General features: G+C 53.3%; 4 protein-coding genes across 4 annotated transcripts; 2 read left to right on the top strand and 2 right to left on the bottom strand.

Moving 5' to 3' along the window:
- Positions 1 to 101: 101 nt before the first annotated feature.
- Positions 102 to 593, bottom strand: BDP55DRAFT_324716 (uncharacterized protein). The gene has a single exon (XM_060566802.1). It carries the CDS (start codon positions 473 to 475, stop codon positions 227 to 229), a length of 249 nt encoding a protein of 82 aa, XP_060424836.1. The 5' UTR covers positions 476 to 593; the 3' UTR covers positions 102 to 226.
- Positions 594 to 3,491: 2,898 nt separating this feature from the next.
- On the top strand, positions 3,492 to 6,071 carry BDP55DRAFT_561812 (microtubule associated protein-domain-containing protein; the record flags this gene model as incomplete). Its single annotated transcript, XM_060570101.1, has 3 exons — positions 3,492 to 3,602; positions 3,662 to 3,920; positions 3,979 to 6,071. 3 exons carry the CDS (start codon positions 3,492 to 3,494, stop codon positions 6,069 to 6,071), a joined length of 2,463 nt encoding a protein of 820 aa, XP_060424837.1.
- A 2,066-nt stretch (positions 6,072 to 8,137) lies between these two features.
- BDP55DRAFT_504655 (uncharacterized protein) lies at positions 8,138 to 10,327 on the top strand (the record flags this gene model as incomplete). Its single annotated transcript, XM_060567654.1, has 2 exons — positions 8,138 to 9,840; positions 10,174 to 10,327. Coding segments are annotated over 2 exons (1,857 nt in total), but the record flags the coding sequence as incomplete, so codon positions are not given.
- A 1,819-nt stretch (positions 10,328 to 12,146) lies between these two features.
- BDP55DRAFT_697263 (nucleotide sugar dehydrogenase) lies at positions 12,147 to 13,556 on the bottom strand (the record flags this gene model as incomplete). The annotated part of the gene is made up of 1 exon (XM_060577663.1): positions 12,147 to 13,556. The coding sequence occupies one exon, from the start codon at positions 13,554 to 13,556 to the stop codon at positions 12,147 to 12,149; it is 1,410 nt and encodes a 469-aa protein (XP_060424839.1).
- Between the last annotated feature and the right edge of the window lie 2,101 nt (positions 13,557 to 15,657).

The raw sequence follows: 15,657 nt of genomic DNA on the forward strand, positions 1-15,657 counted from the left end.
TTAGTCTCGTCGTTTTTACAGGTTGTCAAGCGGGGTTGTCTTCGTATTAAGAGACAACTGAGGCCTGTCACCTGTGCATTTGCACTTCAGCTGACTGTAATTGCCTTGAAAAAGGATGGGTCGAGTTTGCTGGACTTGACTGAGCAGAGAAGCTTCTATGTCTACACTTTGGTTAGCCATTTGTTGCATCAGCATGGAGATTTCTTGATTCAATTGAAAATGAGGGCTATGAGTTGCTTTTGGAGAAGTAGACCCTAAGCGAGGTGTTCTCACCAAGGAGGTAGGAAACAGACTGAAAACTATAGGGCTTGGCGGGGACAGTGTCGCCAATGTCACATGTGGAAGACATCCTATTTACCTTCCTTGTTGGGCTTGACGGAGGCGACACATGTCTACACTCAAACATCGTTACACTTTCCCGCATTGAGGAGGGCTTAAACAGTGGCCTCATTGGAAGAATCGCTGTTGCATGCATGTACTGTCGTTCTGTTGTGCTTTAAGGTGGTCTCTGTGTCGCTAATTCATTGTCTAGTTATCCGACAATCTTTCTCATTTCCAAATTGACCATGGTAAGTATGGGATTAATCTCATGGCTCTATCCTGCAGGAGCGGGAGGAAGACTTTGCTGTCGCATGCCTGCGTCTCTGAAAGGCTGATTTTCCTTGATGTGTTCTCAGAGGCCGACTTACCAGGAAATACATTTCGTACAGACTAGGTGGATGGGTCTCCGGAGGCTGGAGGCACAGGTGGAGTTTGCGGCATACGGTAGAAATCCATGCACATTATCCATCTCTCGGTCATGGCGAAATGCGATAATGCTACGAGTTGGTTGAGCTGCACTGCGTGCAGTTGACTGCAGGGTTGACAAAGCGGGATCACGATCGCATCAAGGTCCACCGGGCAACCGCGCCTTGGGAGAAGGTGACGATGACGTCGCCGGAAAAGACCAGAGACTGGGGAGAGGGGACGCTAGCGGCTAGCCATTGGATTTACCAGCCACCAGCCACAGCAGAGCCAGGGTGAGAGGGAGGGGAGGGGAGGGGAGGGGGGCAAAGGTCGAGATGCGCGCGTAACAAATGCCCCGAACAAGGTCCCAGAAGCTTACTAGTGGACGGCCTGTGCCGTGTGTGTTGGGTTCGAAACGTTGAAATGGGATTGGATCCGAGCAGGTTTGGGCAGTTCAGTTCCGGGCAGTGCGACGGCGAGAAGCGAAATCGTTGCGGAGATCAAACTTGGTTCTGAACGGGTCGGTTACGAAGATTTTCGTCCGAATCTGGGGAGGCTGGTAGAGGGAGAAAGAGCATGGGCCTGATATTATGGGACTGTCATCCTAAGAATCATGGTTCCTCGGGCAGTGGATTGTCATTTGGGTTGCACCGAGGAGAGGGAATAGATGGGAGCTTGGGGACAGTACTTCCTCCGTACTTCATACGGATACTCAGCTTTCCATACTCCAGAGTGTAGAAAGTTGGGAACCATGCGGGCTGAGAGAGGGTCTGGACTTGGCTGGAAGAGAGGATGATCACCTGAATAAGAGGGGAAGATCGAATTAAAGAAGAAAACATAAAGTCCGTACCGCCGTATGTGCGATTGATGGGGACAGCTATTCGAGCGAATGCTATCAGGAAAAGCAAGGCTGATTGCTCGTCACCGTGGTGAGCGATGGGCAGACCAGGGGTGGAAGAGGATGCGTTTGCATCTCACCGCTGGAGCACGCGCCTGAAGATGCCCACAGCAGAATGGGGCACGGCAGCGTGGCAGGGGGAGGGGCGAGCATGGGATGGGAAAGAGCCGAGATGAGCCAGATCGATTTTCTTGATTTTCTTTCGGCCTACGGAGTATTGTTGGAGACTTCGATATGTCTCTTCGTAGCATAGACCAGTCAGGAACAAGTCTGAGGAGGAGAGGCTGCGAGAATGAGGTGCATGAAGGAATCGAGGTGGATAATGTGATGGGCCCTGATCCTGATGGTGCAAGAGAGTTGTCGTATGCATGATGATGTTAGCGTGATGCGAGGCAGACGTAGGATGGACGAACGACTCGGGTCTAAGCTATTACCTAGTTCAAAAAGAGGGAAAAGGTTGTTGTTTGTTGTGGGCAGCAACCAGCTGGATGACTTGCAGAAAGGACGGGCGTGAGAGTTCGTTGGGGGCGATGCGATGCGATGCGATGCGATGCAGCAATGGAAGTAAACAAAGCGGATGCCGATGCGCGACTAGAGCTGCGGGTGATTTGTTTGCGCAGCGCGGCGTCTGTTTGATCGTCCAAGTTGCGTGCAGTACGGAGTAGACCAACCAACAGCATTATCACAACTCAACAGATTCGTATGAGATCTTAGGGCCCTCTCGTTCAGTAGAATAGATAAATTTGAGAGTGCGGAACGGAATCACTATCGTGTTCAGCTATGAAGCGGCCATTTAGATGACCAGCCTCTTGAGAGGCTGATATCAGGACAAATGCTGGGTTGACGGGGTGCAAGGTGCGAGGTGGGAGATGCTCGCTTCATTAAGCGTGCTTAGCTAAGATTGGTTGATGGGCTGAGCTGACAGCAAGCGAGGGGACCCACTAAAGCCAGTTGAAGCCCCAGCAACAGATACGTACCCTCTTCATACCCCTGTCTCAAAAGATGCAGGCAGCTGAAGTGCAAGAGCAAAGGTGATTCGTGAATGGACGGAAGGTGGCCAATGGCGGGGTAGCTCTTTCCTGAAACCCACCACGAAAAAGGCACTCACGCACTGTAACCCTTGCCTGCTGAGAGACTACCCCGTTGCCGTGGATACGTGCCCCACCACGCGAACCCAAACAGGAAAACCCAGGACCCGTTTCTCACGACATTCCCGGCCACCTCATTCCCATGAATCCCAGACTCCCAAGGTCCTCCTGCCCGTGAAATTCAATTCATCAAGTGGCACCTTCCCGTCGCATCTTCGTTACCTTGCCCCTTCTCGTCTGGTTGTTTCCTCCCATCCTTTTCTCCCACTTCCGACCTTCCCCAACCTCCGCCCTCCGCCATCCCTCCCTCCGGAAGAAAAGATCCCATCGGCCATCAACAACCCAAGGTACCTGACTTGGTAGACGCAGATAGGCCAGTCTCAGACAAATCTCGTCGGCTTCACACATCCCAAGAGACTGCAATTATCCATTACAGCCTTTTCTTTCTCTTCTCTCTCTTGGACACCTTCTTGCTGGACGATGCACTACAAGCCGCAACTCTTTCGGTGACCATTCGCTTCCTATCTTAGTCTACGTCACGACCGCATCCAAGTACCACAGAGAAAGTAAACAAAACGTCTGCACCCGCACTGGCCTCCCCGCCACCGTGAATAGCATCAACACTCAGCCTTTGCGCTGCGCCCACTCTTTTACCTACCCCCACGACCTGCACGCCTTACCGCACTTACCTTAATTACCTTCCAACTCTCTGAACCATACCGCCATTGCACCTATCTTCACCTTCTCTTCGGCTTTTCGTCAGGCCTGTTTAATCCACCATGGACACGAGTTACCTGTCTCAACAGGTCAATACCATCATCGGTCAATTGCACGGCTTGTTTGATGAGATTGGCGTTCCCAGCCATGATCGCGAAAAGCGCGAGGAAGACGTACGCCTCTCCCAGCTCGCTTCGTTCTCTCCTCAATCTGTGCTGACATTCAGACATAGCTCTTCGAGGCGCTTTCCAAGGCCCTGACCGATCAGGTGCACCTAGTCACGAACGAAAAGGAGGAAATGATTGAGGAAGCCGAGCGCATAATCACTACAATACAGCAGATGGAGGCATCGCTCGACGACAACCGCGCACGTCGAGACCGCAGCGACGATATTCAGATTACCTATCCCCTGACCCGATGTTTGCAGGGCCTCAAGGAAAAGCACAAGCAAGTCAGTCGATTGCATAGAGAGCGCTTCGAACAGGTCAAGAGTGAGTCAACTCGGAAGCGAAAAGACGCCAGAAGATTTGGTACTAACCAGCCACTCAGAACTTGTCGAAGCACTTGAATCATATTCGTCACATCTTGAACCTACCTTTGTCAAGATTCCCCTGCCGCCGACGGGCCCGAACCAGTCCATTCCTCCCAACTTCGACCTATCACCATCGTATGTGGACAAGCTCGATCATGAGTTTACGAGAGTCTATGAAGAGTACACGCGCCGCGTCGCGACGGTTAAGGCCCTTTGCGAGCACACGATTCAGCTCTGGGCTGAGCTGGGAACCCCTCAGGCTCAAACCGACGGTGCCATTGTCAAGTACTACCGCGAGTCACCCGAACAGCTGGGCCTGCACGAGGAAGATATTGAGCGTCTCAAGGCAAAGCGCGACAAGCTCTCGGACGAGAAGAAGAACCGCGAGAAGCGTCTCAAGGACCTGCGCGCCGCGGTTGAGGCCCTTTGGGAGAAGTTGGAGGTGGACGTTGGAGAAAGGAAGGCCTTCCTCAACAGCAACCGAGGCTGTGGTGTGCGACAAATCAACGAGTTCGAGGATGAGCTTGCGCGCCTCAACGAGCTGAAGAGGCAGAACCTGCACTTGTTCGTCGAGGATGCGCGGTTCAAGCTACAGGAACTCTGGGACTCGCTCTACCTTTCCGAGGACGAGATGCTCGAGTTCACACCCGCCTTTTCCGACGTATACAGCGATGCTCTGCTCGAAGCTCACGAGCGTGAGATTGCACGACTAGAGGTTCTCAAAGAACAGCGCCTCCCTACTCTCGAGCTGGTCGATAGACATCGAAGCCTTACCAGTGAGCGCGACGAGCTCGCGGCATCGAGTCAGGATGCTTCTCGCTTGATGATGCGCGGGCAGAAGGGCGAGAAGCGCGATCCCGGCAAGCTTCTCAGAGAAGAAAAGATGCGGAAGCGCATCGCCAAGGAGTTGCCCAAGATTGCTGTCGACTTGCGCAGAATTCTCGAGAGATTCGAAGACGAGTACGGACGGCCTTTCACAGTCCATGGGGAACGTTACTTGGACGTACTCGAAGCAGAAGACCGACCTGCACCCGGTCCGCGATCCAAGACACCAGGCGTTGGGGCTGCTCCTCAATCGGCGGCCAGACCAAGAGGGCACAGCAGAGCGCAGAGCACCACCTCTATCGCTAGACCCCCAACTCGCAATGGGGTAAGAACACCAGCACCTGCGCCCACCACCAAACGCAGTGCGAACAATATGAACAGTGCCGCTCCCACAACTAGACCTGTTTCTGCTCACGCCAAAGCACAAGAAATCGCCAGACCAGCATCTTCTATGGGCAGCTTGAGAGAGCGTGCACAAACCCTCAACAGGCCACCGGGCAGTCCCTCGAGGATCCCAGCACGGCCCCCGTTGACCAACCTCAAGTACGGCAACTTTGGCAATACCTCACCAGTACAACAGGAGAGGCCAGCGTCGAGGATTGACGCCTACGCGACGATCCGCGGTGGAAACCACCAGATGCGTGCTCCTCCACCCAAGATGCGCGATCTCAACACGATCGAGTTGGAGACCCCAGTCAACCCATACAAGGCAGTCGGGTTGGGCGCGAGTATCGTGCGTCAAGTCGAGCTTGAGGACCCATACGACGAGGATTGCCAGCACCCGAAGCTGATGAGAAACAACTCGACACTCTCTCACACCTCGCATGCTTCTCACGCTTCGCATAATTCGCATGCGTCGTACGCCTCCCAGAGCTCACATCACTCTCAGGGGTCTTCACAGCACGACTACCCATCCTCACACTCCTCAACCATTCGCCAGTACCCCCCTTCTGCATACCAACAAGCACCACCACCCCGCCAGATCTCCAACTCGTCCAACGGATCGAGTAATGTGACAGGCTCAGAAAACTGGGAGACGTACGACGATGCCAGCGAACCTGAGCAGGATGCCAGCGACACATACTACGCCAAAGTGCGAGCCGCCCGCAACGGCAACAAGCGTTTCGAGCCCGAGACTGGTTATCGGCCACCGGCCAGCGATCCTAAGAGGCAGCGACCTTTCCCGATGACGGCACCTGGTGGACATGCTGTGCATGGCTACAGTGACGGCGAGGGCAACCGCATCATCTCGGGTAGCGAGTGGACAGACGAGGATGGATACTGAACGCGACAAGTCTCTTATCCACCGCTCGTTTTGTTTCTCCATCTTGGTGCGCCGGTCGTAGAAACTCTACAGCCTGATGATAATGTCGGATGATTACGCCTCACGTCTGAACGATGCACTTGCTACTCGCTCATGACGAACATGCCCATTTTTTCTTCTTGGCAAAGAATATAATTGGTCGAGGATCTCGGTGTCCACGGACGCCCTTCGCTTCTTTTTTCGTGTCGTTTGTATTTTGGTCGGTGTGTTTGGTGGAAGTTGAAGGAAGCAAAGAGGATGGGAGGCCATTGTGATTTTCTTCCTTCTCTGTGCATGCTGGCTACCAAGCCGCGAGGCACCTGGGTTTCTCACGGTACATGTTACGACATGACTACTAGAGTGGCCCATAGACAGCTGTGACGACAACCGTTGTTTTGTTTCTCTTTGTCGGAACAAGTTCCAGCTACCCTCGAATCTGGGTATACCAATTTCTGTTTTCCTTGGTCACTGCAAGCAAATGGAAAGAATTGGAGTTTTGGTTTCTCGAGGCGGTCGGTACTTCTGGATGGGGTGATACCCCTTCCCAACCCCAAACCCCTTGCGAGGATTACGAGCGTACGTTTTTGTCTTTGTTTGTTTGGTCAAACTGATTTTTTTCTGCGCGGTTTTAGCCTCCAGGTACAAATAGGAATCTTTCGTAGTGTAGTACAAAAAGCAGTCATGCATACATTATTTATCATCATCATCGTGTCTGGTCCCGATTCAAATGTGCCTTTATGAAGTCAAGCCAAGTAGAAACGAGAAGGAATCCTAACCGGTAGAAGCCGCGAGTTCCGGCGTTGGTGTCGAATGACGCTATGGATGCAAGACGGTAGGAGACCGCTGGTCGGCGGCGGCACGCCCGGGACGCGGGAGCTAAGGGAAGATAATTGAGCGAACAGCGGAAACACGCATGCATGGTGTATGCATTAGGTCGTAGGTAGATAAGGTAGTGAAGGAACGAACTGAGACCAGAACTAAAGGACTCCATCACCGTCTGGCTGGGTACGTGGTGCTTATCAAAAAGGTTTGCTGAAGGATGAGCGTCTAGCCAGGGCCATGGTGTGCAGATCCGCTATGACGGTGGTGATGTCGAGATCTACGCATGTTTTCCTTGGTGGTGGACGATGGTTGCGTCTTGTTAATTAAAGTACATACGGAAGGGAATTCCCCCAGATGCGTCATTTCCCCAATGTTTTGTAACAGCGTGCTAGGATAGGTTTGATTAATTGACTCGCGGATCACGTCTACCTTGGGCTTGGGGTCAAGAGACGCGAGAGGTGAAGCTTCACACACTTTCTTGGGAAGGAAACCCGACGGACGGACATTGACAGACCCGACGGCACCGGAGAGAGTGGATATCTAGCGATGCAAGGTACAACTTGAGATGGATGGATAATGAACTGGGATGAGAAGTTCCATTGGGAGGAAAGGTCACCGGGCCACCCGTTCGTTCCATCTTTTTTTTTCTGTGTTCTCTATTGTTGACTGATTTTCCCCCTCCCCATTGTATTCATCGTGCGCAGTGCGCATCTCCGCAGGAAGCTGGAGCTCAGCCGCAACACCGTCCAGGTGGCAGGTGCCGTTTCCACTTTCTGCGCCGCGCTGCCGAGCAATTACCACCTGGGGTCGGGTATCCGTAGTATTGTATTACCACATTCATTACCTTTATTCGTATTCATCTCTGTACAGCTGTCCTTTTCCCTCCTTCTTCAACTTCGACTCCTATCTGCCTAGTTAAGGTCATTCGTGGCCTTGCACCTGTATCCAATCCCGACGACGATCCCTCGACCCCTCCCCTTGTGCGTCCTCTGCTCGAACCGACAATCATCCTCGACCACCCGCGACGAACACGAAGCTCCATTGATGACCGAAACAGCCACGCTCCGTTGATCGAACATATTCCAACTACATCTCAATAGCCCTCCGATGCTGCCGTCTGCCACTACAATACCATCGCGCGGTCGTCCATCGCCATGATGATGAACACCCACCACAACCACCACCATCACCCACCCTCGGGCGGCGCTTCCGATGCAGCCGCAGCTCTAAAAGGCGCGAACCTCGCCTTCAACAAGACGAAACCGAAGCCCATTCCGCCCCCGAAACCTACGCCAAATGCCGGCAACATCACCCGTCGCCGCGGTGCGAGCCTCATCGCCGCCTCTGCCGCGTCAAACTACGACCGAAGTACGAGCACAAGCCCAGTACAACGCCAACACACGGGCGCGAGCCTGGCAACGACCCCAGGCGACAGCCGCTTCGGCCGCGATGGCACATCTAACATGCGAGACCGTCTGTCCAACTTCCTCGCCTCTAGCCCAGCAGCCTCGTCGACGGCATCCCACCTCACACCGCACACGACGCGGCTTGACCCGAAAAGCCCGAGTTACATCGCCGCCACGCTGGCCGCCTCACGAAGCGCCTCGCCTAGTCCGCAGCCGCACGCGAGTCCCGCCGCATCCGCCCTGACGCCCGCGCAAATAAACCAGCTCCAGCAGATGCAGCTCGCGAGGAAGAACAGGCGAGGCAGCGTCGGGGAGACGGAGAGCGTGGTGAGCAGCCTCGATTTACCAGACGAGACGTCCATCCCCGCAACGGGTCATCTGATAAGCATGTTTGAGCGAGGAGAAGGGGAGGATGTTGATCCTGTAAAGAGGAGCGGTGGGGATGTTGCTGCTAGGCCCAAGGTTCGGCCGTTGACGCCTGAGAGGGAGTTGAGTCCTGCCCGTGCCAAGGCGGCGAGGATGGGTATCGTTGATGAGGAGGGCGGCGAAGGAGAGCGGAGGCCTGCGGTGTCGAAGACAAAACCTAGGGTCAAGCCAAGGCCTGTCACGCCGAATATGGTTGTTAGAAAGGAGGAGTCCAAGGGAGATATCACGCCGCAGGCGGGAAAGCCTACGCTCAAGTCATCGCCTGCGAAACCTGTCCTGTCACCGGCTAAGGCTGTGCACAGGCAGACTGTCACAGAGCAGTCTCCGCATGCTAGGGGGCGTCAAACGATAATCAACATGTCATCGAAAGCTTCAGAGGCGCCGGAAGTACGGTCGAGGTCGCAGCTCACGAGAGTGCCCATCACACAGACGCTCATGCCGGAGCCGAAGGTCGCGCAGCCCCCGACGACGCCGGAACCAAGGAGGTCGCGGGCCAAGGCCAAACCGGTGGAACCTGTCTCGCCTCCTTTGGTTGAACGACCAGGTGATGAGATCGCTACTCCCGAGCTGAAGAGACCGGCATCAAAGGCCAGGGTACAGCCGCCTACGCCACCTCAGCCACGGGGTACGAAATCAATAGAACGGGAACCTCCCCCACTGACGAAGCCTCGCAGTATGGCATCAGTCTATGGTCATGCCCATTTCCAGGAGCCGTTTCGTCGTTCAGAATCTGGACCAAGACCTTCAACTGCCGACACAAGCTCTTCTAATGATACGTTTGTTTCGGCAGAGTCAAACCAGACCGCCGTTCCCGAATACGCCCCATCTCGCCCGACACCTCGGCAAACGAACTCTACGCACAGCACTCCGGGCCGCTCACCAGCAAATAGCTCACCAAGCCGAACAACCCCGCGACGCACACCCGCCTCGTCGACTACGAGTCTACCGCTGAACTCTCTCTCCAACGCGATCATGGCCGGATCCCTCGCCGCCGCCCGCCTGACACCATCAAACACGGGCAACTCTACGCTGTCCCCACCCCAACTGCCCAACCACACGAAGTCACCGCGCATGCGACAGACGCTCCGCCAGCCACCGTCAAAATCAGACGACGAGGACGAGATCCGCAAGAAGAAGCATCAGCGCGCCAGCAACAAGCACTCCCACAAGGAGGGCGCACGGCGGCGATGGCGTGACGAGATTACAGTCCGCGAACGGAGGCGGTATGAGGCGGTGTGGGCAAGTAACCGCGGCGTGCTGCTGATCGACTCTGCCTCAACCACAGGGCTGACGTTTCAGAGTCTCGGCGGCGCTCCACTGCCTCACGACGCAGCTGACTGTGTGGTGGACGTGGTGGCGCGTGAGGTCTGGCGGCGTTCGCGTCTGCCGCAAGAGGAGTTGGCCGAGGTGTGGGATGCCGTGGACCGAAGCCATCGGGGGATGCTGGGCAAGGCTGAGTTTGTGGTTGGCCTATGGTTGATTGATCAGAGGTTGAGGGGGCGCAAGATCCCCGCGAGGGTGAGTGCCAGTGTGTGGGATAGCGCGCAGGGTGTGAAGGTGCTTTCGCCCAAGGTGAAGAAGTAAACCCAAATTAGAATTCTGAATCAAGCAGTGGGAGTTCTGAAAAGGGGGCATGGGATTTTGAGGGAAGAGTCGGGAACGAAGCCGAGGAGGAGAGTGGATTTAACGCGGCATAGCGCAGCATGGCATAGCACAGCATGGCATTTCTCTGTTTCTTGTTTTGCTTTGCGTGCGTGCTTATATCGATACCCATGATGTAGACACAATTGACTGAGAAAAGAAACACGCTTTTCACACATGCTGGGTGACGCAAATCAATATTCCTTCTCCTTTATGCCATCTCCCCTTGTGTTATTTCCTGTCAGGGGTAGCTTCTCAGGAATAGTTTCAGAGGGAGAGCTTCTGAGATGTGACGTCGAGCTTTGATCCTTGGGTTGTTTCTTGTTCTTGACGTGTGTACATGTAAGACCGGTTCATCCCACCCAGGAGTTTCAACTTTTGCCTTGGGACGTGGACTTTTTCAACGATGTTCCTGGCTGGTGAGTATGGTGGAAGATACATCGGATGGGTCATCAATATGGACGTCTGTGCCCCTTTGGATTATTTGGGATGGAACGTTGGGGCTTTTGTCTATAGAGAATGCGGATTTGGTATCTAGATTCTGTCTAGGATTGGGTCTAGGTGGAAGATTAGTATTGTGATTGAGTTTGTCATGATGCTACGGAACTATCCGAGGGCCTGATGGCGGGGAATCTTTCCTGTGTCGGTGGGGCCGAACATAAGGTAGCATGGCAAATCTCCAACCTTGGAAGACGATGGTTTGCGAGAAGCTGAGATTTGGTATCGCGGCCCGGGTGTGTGTTCTCGTCTTTACATAAGTAGATACTTGGTTTTTCGTGGTATTTTTTAAATATGCGTGCCCTGGGTGCTCTAGGTGTAGATTGAATAAAATATTGCGATTGAAATAGGTTTGGGGGGTTTGAAATCCGGTGACTTGTTTTATTCCCCGGGGAATCATCACGTCACTCCAACTGTCGTTGGAACGAGATGAGAGCGGACTTGGCCGTGGCTCGTTGTCGAACGTGCTTGGCTTTTTTTTTCTTGTTGGTCTTAAGAATGCAGATGGATAAACAGAAGACACGATTGAATTGGTTCTTCGGGTCGTTTCTAGTTTTTCGCAGTAATCCCATTATTCGAAACATTTCACTACATCGATAGGTGCAAGGTTTTTTGGACCACCACTCTGGCTAAGACTTTTTGGAACATGTCTTTAGCACTCCAATAATTGAAGAGATGATGTGATTCAGCTATTAGTATATAGAGAACGGTCATATCAGTACATGTAATAATTGATCGAGTGCTGGAAAACGTCAAGCTATAACCTTTAGTTTTTTCCCAAAGTTGACCTACTTTGGCGGCAGGCTCTTCAACCAAGTAAACAACTCAAAAGCAACCCAAAGTTAATCCGGAAATTTCCAAAGTAGGACTTCATGCATTCCTAGTATCGGTTGCAATATGCTGCTACGTGTTTGACGTCGATGGGATGTGAAGTGTAGAACCTCTATGCCTTGTCTGGGCCATCGATGATGTTTGCCGTCCGCAACCACGAAGATTATATTTACGGACGCCAGTACCAAATTTGCTCACTGTATCACCCGAGCACATCGTTGAGAACAATTATGATTATTATTGGGACTGCCATCGAAGGCACGTCTTCGTCTATGACTACACTCTTATCCAAGCCTTCATTTTATGCAATTTTGCCCCGCCAGTCCATCGGCACAAACCAATGCTAACAAGAGGAATCATAAACACCTGACCTCTTCTCTAATAGCGCCGGGGGAAAGAACTCTAAGTAGAAAATAAGAAGGCACAGAGAAAACTACGGGCACCACATCTCAACCTTGACGCCACGAAGCTCGTCCATGATACCAAAGTCCAACCCGTGTTGGCGGAAAGCGACGATAATCATGTCAAACGTCTCCAGGGTCTCCCGGTTCCACTTCTCATCAGTCAGGCGAGGTGCAACAGGCACAGCGCTCTGCTTGACGAGGGGATCCGCATACATGACATCGACCTCACCGGAGCGGACAAAAGCCTGGACGAGATCAACACCCGGCGAGTTGCTCAGGACAGACTGGCCAGTCTTGAAGCCCACACCGACGACGAGGACACGAGGACGAACCAGGGCCGAAGCAGCCCCAGCTTCGGCGTCTCTCGTCAACGAATCAATAGCGCGGCGGGCAATAGCGGCCGGGCGTGCAGCCATCTTCTCGGCGGCTGCTTCCAGCAAGGGGAAAGCGCTGTTGGAGAGGAGGTAGTACGGGTTGACGGGGATGCAGTGGCCCCCGACGCCGAGGGAAGGGGTGTAGGGCATGTAGCCAAATGGCTTGGAGGACGCGGCGGCGGCGACTTCGTAGGGATCGATGCCGTGCGGGATGCAGGCGTCTGCCATTTCGTTGGCAAAGGCGATGCACATCATGCGCTGACAGTTCTCGTAGAGCTTCATCATCTCGGCCACCTCTGTGCGGCTGACGGGCACGAGGCGGTCAAAGGCCTGATTGTAGAGACGCATGACCGAGGCCAGCGACCCGGGGATCTCGTCGTCGAGGCCCGAGACGATTTTGGGAATCGCGTGACAGGGGGGCTCGATGCGTCCTGGGTCGACGCGCTCTGGGGACATGCCGGCGTAGAAGCCGTGGGCAGTGGCAACGGGGCCCAGGAGGCTGCGTGTCATGCCCACTGCGACGGAGCTCTCTATCACGACGGTGGAACCCGGTCGTGCGTGCTGGGCGACTGTGGCGATAGCGGACTGGAGGTAGGAGGTGTCGATGGACTTGTCTGCCTTGAGGAGGGTCGGGACGGAGATGAGGAAGTGAGTGGCTTCGTGGAGGTCTGTCTTTGAGGTTGTGAAGCGGATGCGATCACTGGGGAGCTCTGCGCGGATCTCGCTGATTCTCTTCTCTGACACATCGAAGCCGAGGACGTCGTAGTGGGCGGAAAATGACTCGACAAGGTGAGTGCCGACGTAGCCGACGCCGATGACGGCCACGAGGGGTTGGTCATTGGGGTCGACGACGGGAGAGAGGTCGAGGACGCGGTCATTGTGAGCGAAAGGGTGCTCCTTGTACTCTGGCGGCGGTGTGACGGGTGTGAGGGGGAGGTCAAAGTTGGCCTTGAAGGTGTCGAAGCCGGGGAGGTTGAGGCCCAGTGCTTCGGGGGGAGGTGTAGGAGGTGCCGGTACAGAGAGGCTGCGGCTGTGAAAAGATGGCTTGTCGATGGTGGCCCTCATTTTGAAGAAGGCTTGTGAGAATGAGGAAGAGAAGGAAGTGAGGTCGAAGGGATGAAGCCAGATAAGGGAGAAATATCACAGCTATATGATTCTGTGTCGATCTGAAGATGATACTGCTTTATGTTACTGTGTGAGTGGATGAGAAACAAGAGGGTGTAGATGCGGACTTTGAGATGGGATTATATGGAAATCTTCGAGTCCGAAAAAAGGAGTGCGTTAAGATGCAAATCGAAGTTGCGTAAATATCTTCATCAAACTTTTCCAACTCTGCCCCATCCCGCCAAGATGTGCCGCAAATTTCCTCTTCCACGTAGTCAGTCGAAAAGATGAACGTATCGAACAGCTTCGAAAGACGATGGTGGAATAGGCAGGCTGTCGCCATTCCTAATACGGAAGACAAGACCGAGAAAACGCCATGAAGTTGAAAACTTCTGCATCGTGAAATGAAGGGGGCAAAAGAAAATATCGCTGTTCAGCCTCATGGCCCAATTCCGGTAGTCTTTCTTGGCAGAATAGCACGCACATTGTTCGCGTAGCGTACCGCCAATGATTGCAGAAGTGACATTGGTGATTGCAGTGTGTCAACCGTCAACGGTTGACGGACTCAATGACATCTGAGCACAGTTCACTTCTTGTTTCTTTTCCTTATCTGAGTGGACCGTATTAGTGATACCCGCGGTATTCGAAAGCATATTGCCTGCCCCAATCATGGAAAACCGAATTTCTCGATCGGGCACTACCTAATGTCACTCTACCAGGGGGGGTTCTTGGGGACCATGCAGGCATACCTATTCTCAGCCTCATTACCTCTTTGAGAGGCGGCAGTTGATGGTGCGGAGGAAAATACTAATCAGAGTCCACATGAACTCTATTAGTGTTGTTCTAGTCTGGGGGGTGGGCGGAAGCATTTGGCGTGAAGGGAGTTGAGAGAGAGCGAATGTTGGAGGGGTGTGAAGTCGGGAGAAAGTCGTCTAAGCGAGGAGTGATAGACCGCATATGCATCTAAAGCACCCAGTGCTAAGTACGGGGAAATGGACCTTTCGCAACAAGTGCGGTAGGCAAGCCACATGGCGCCCCTATGTTTTCTTTTTCTGCCTCGTTCCTGCGTCAACTCCTTTTCTCTGCAGGTATCTTCGTGCAACGTTTGTTGACTAAGGAAATGTGTCTTGACGGACTTGAGTCTTATGGATACGCCGTCGACCGTTGATTCAACCTGTTCGATCTCATTGTTCTTGAGCTCTTTGAATTCCTGATGACTCTTGAAATTTAGGTTCCATATTACGTACATCCTCAACGGCATCGGGAACCTAGACATCGGCACCAGGATACATACTTCAGCTACCATCAATCCTTGAGGCATATTCCGGGACTTTCAGCTGCCAAGATTGCATGGACCACGCTGAATGTCCCTGGACCGTGGACGAATACAGGATATTCTGGTGTAGGGCTGCCAGCTAGCCAGGCACAGCTTTGGCAGCTAGCAGACGCTAAGAGCAAAAGGTTTGATGACACTTGGCATCCCGGCAGTATAACACTGTCCCCCGGATAACCCATGCCCAAAAATTTGGGGCCCATCCCGAATCCTTCGTCCCTTTTCTGGAGGGGCATGTCTCACGTCTATCCCAGCAAAGGATATGATCAGCGCAGTCAAGAGATCCCCCGAGATCCAGCCAAGCTTCAGGGTTCAGACTTGATTCTGGGGTCTTGATTTCTTTACTTTCACGTCGGATGCTCTACTCTGTCGGGAAACAGTAAACACACAATTTGTTCATAGTTGGATTTTGACATAAATTCTCCAGGTCCCTACAAGACAACCTAGACAGCATACATATGCCATCGGAGAATCTCGGTCAACTGAGTGCACGCTTTGACATATGTGTACAGGCGTCAAATACAGCACTGGGTATGCCTCCTTCCATTGCTTCCCAGCTGGTTGCTTCCAAAGCCCGGGAAGTGGGCAAAATCACACTAGCAAGATGTTAACATTAAAAGACACCAGACTCCTCATGGCATTGTGTGAAATGATTGCGCAATTGCAGCAAATTTTCACAATTCCCTTCGTCGGGGACGCTAATGTGCTTCGAGATTGGGGGCTGGAAGC

This window comes from Colletotrichum godetiae, assembly GCF_030913485.1.
Source record: "Colletotrichum godetiae strain CBS 193.32 chromosome Unknown BDP55scaffold_53, whole genome shotgun sequence".
Taxonomy (NCBI): Eukaryota; Fungi; Ascomycota; class Sordariomycetes; order Glomerellales; family Glomerellaceae; genus Colletotrichum; species Colletotrichum godetiae.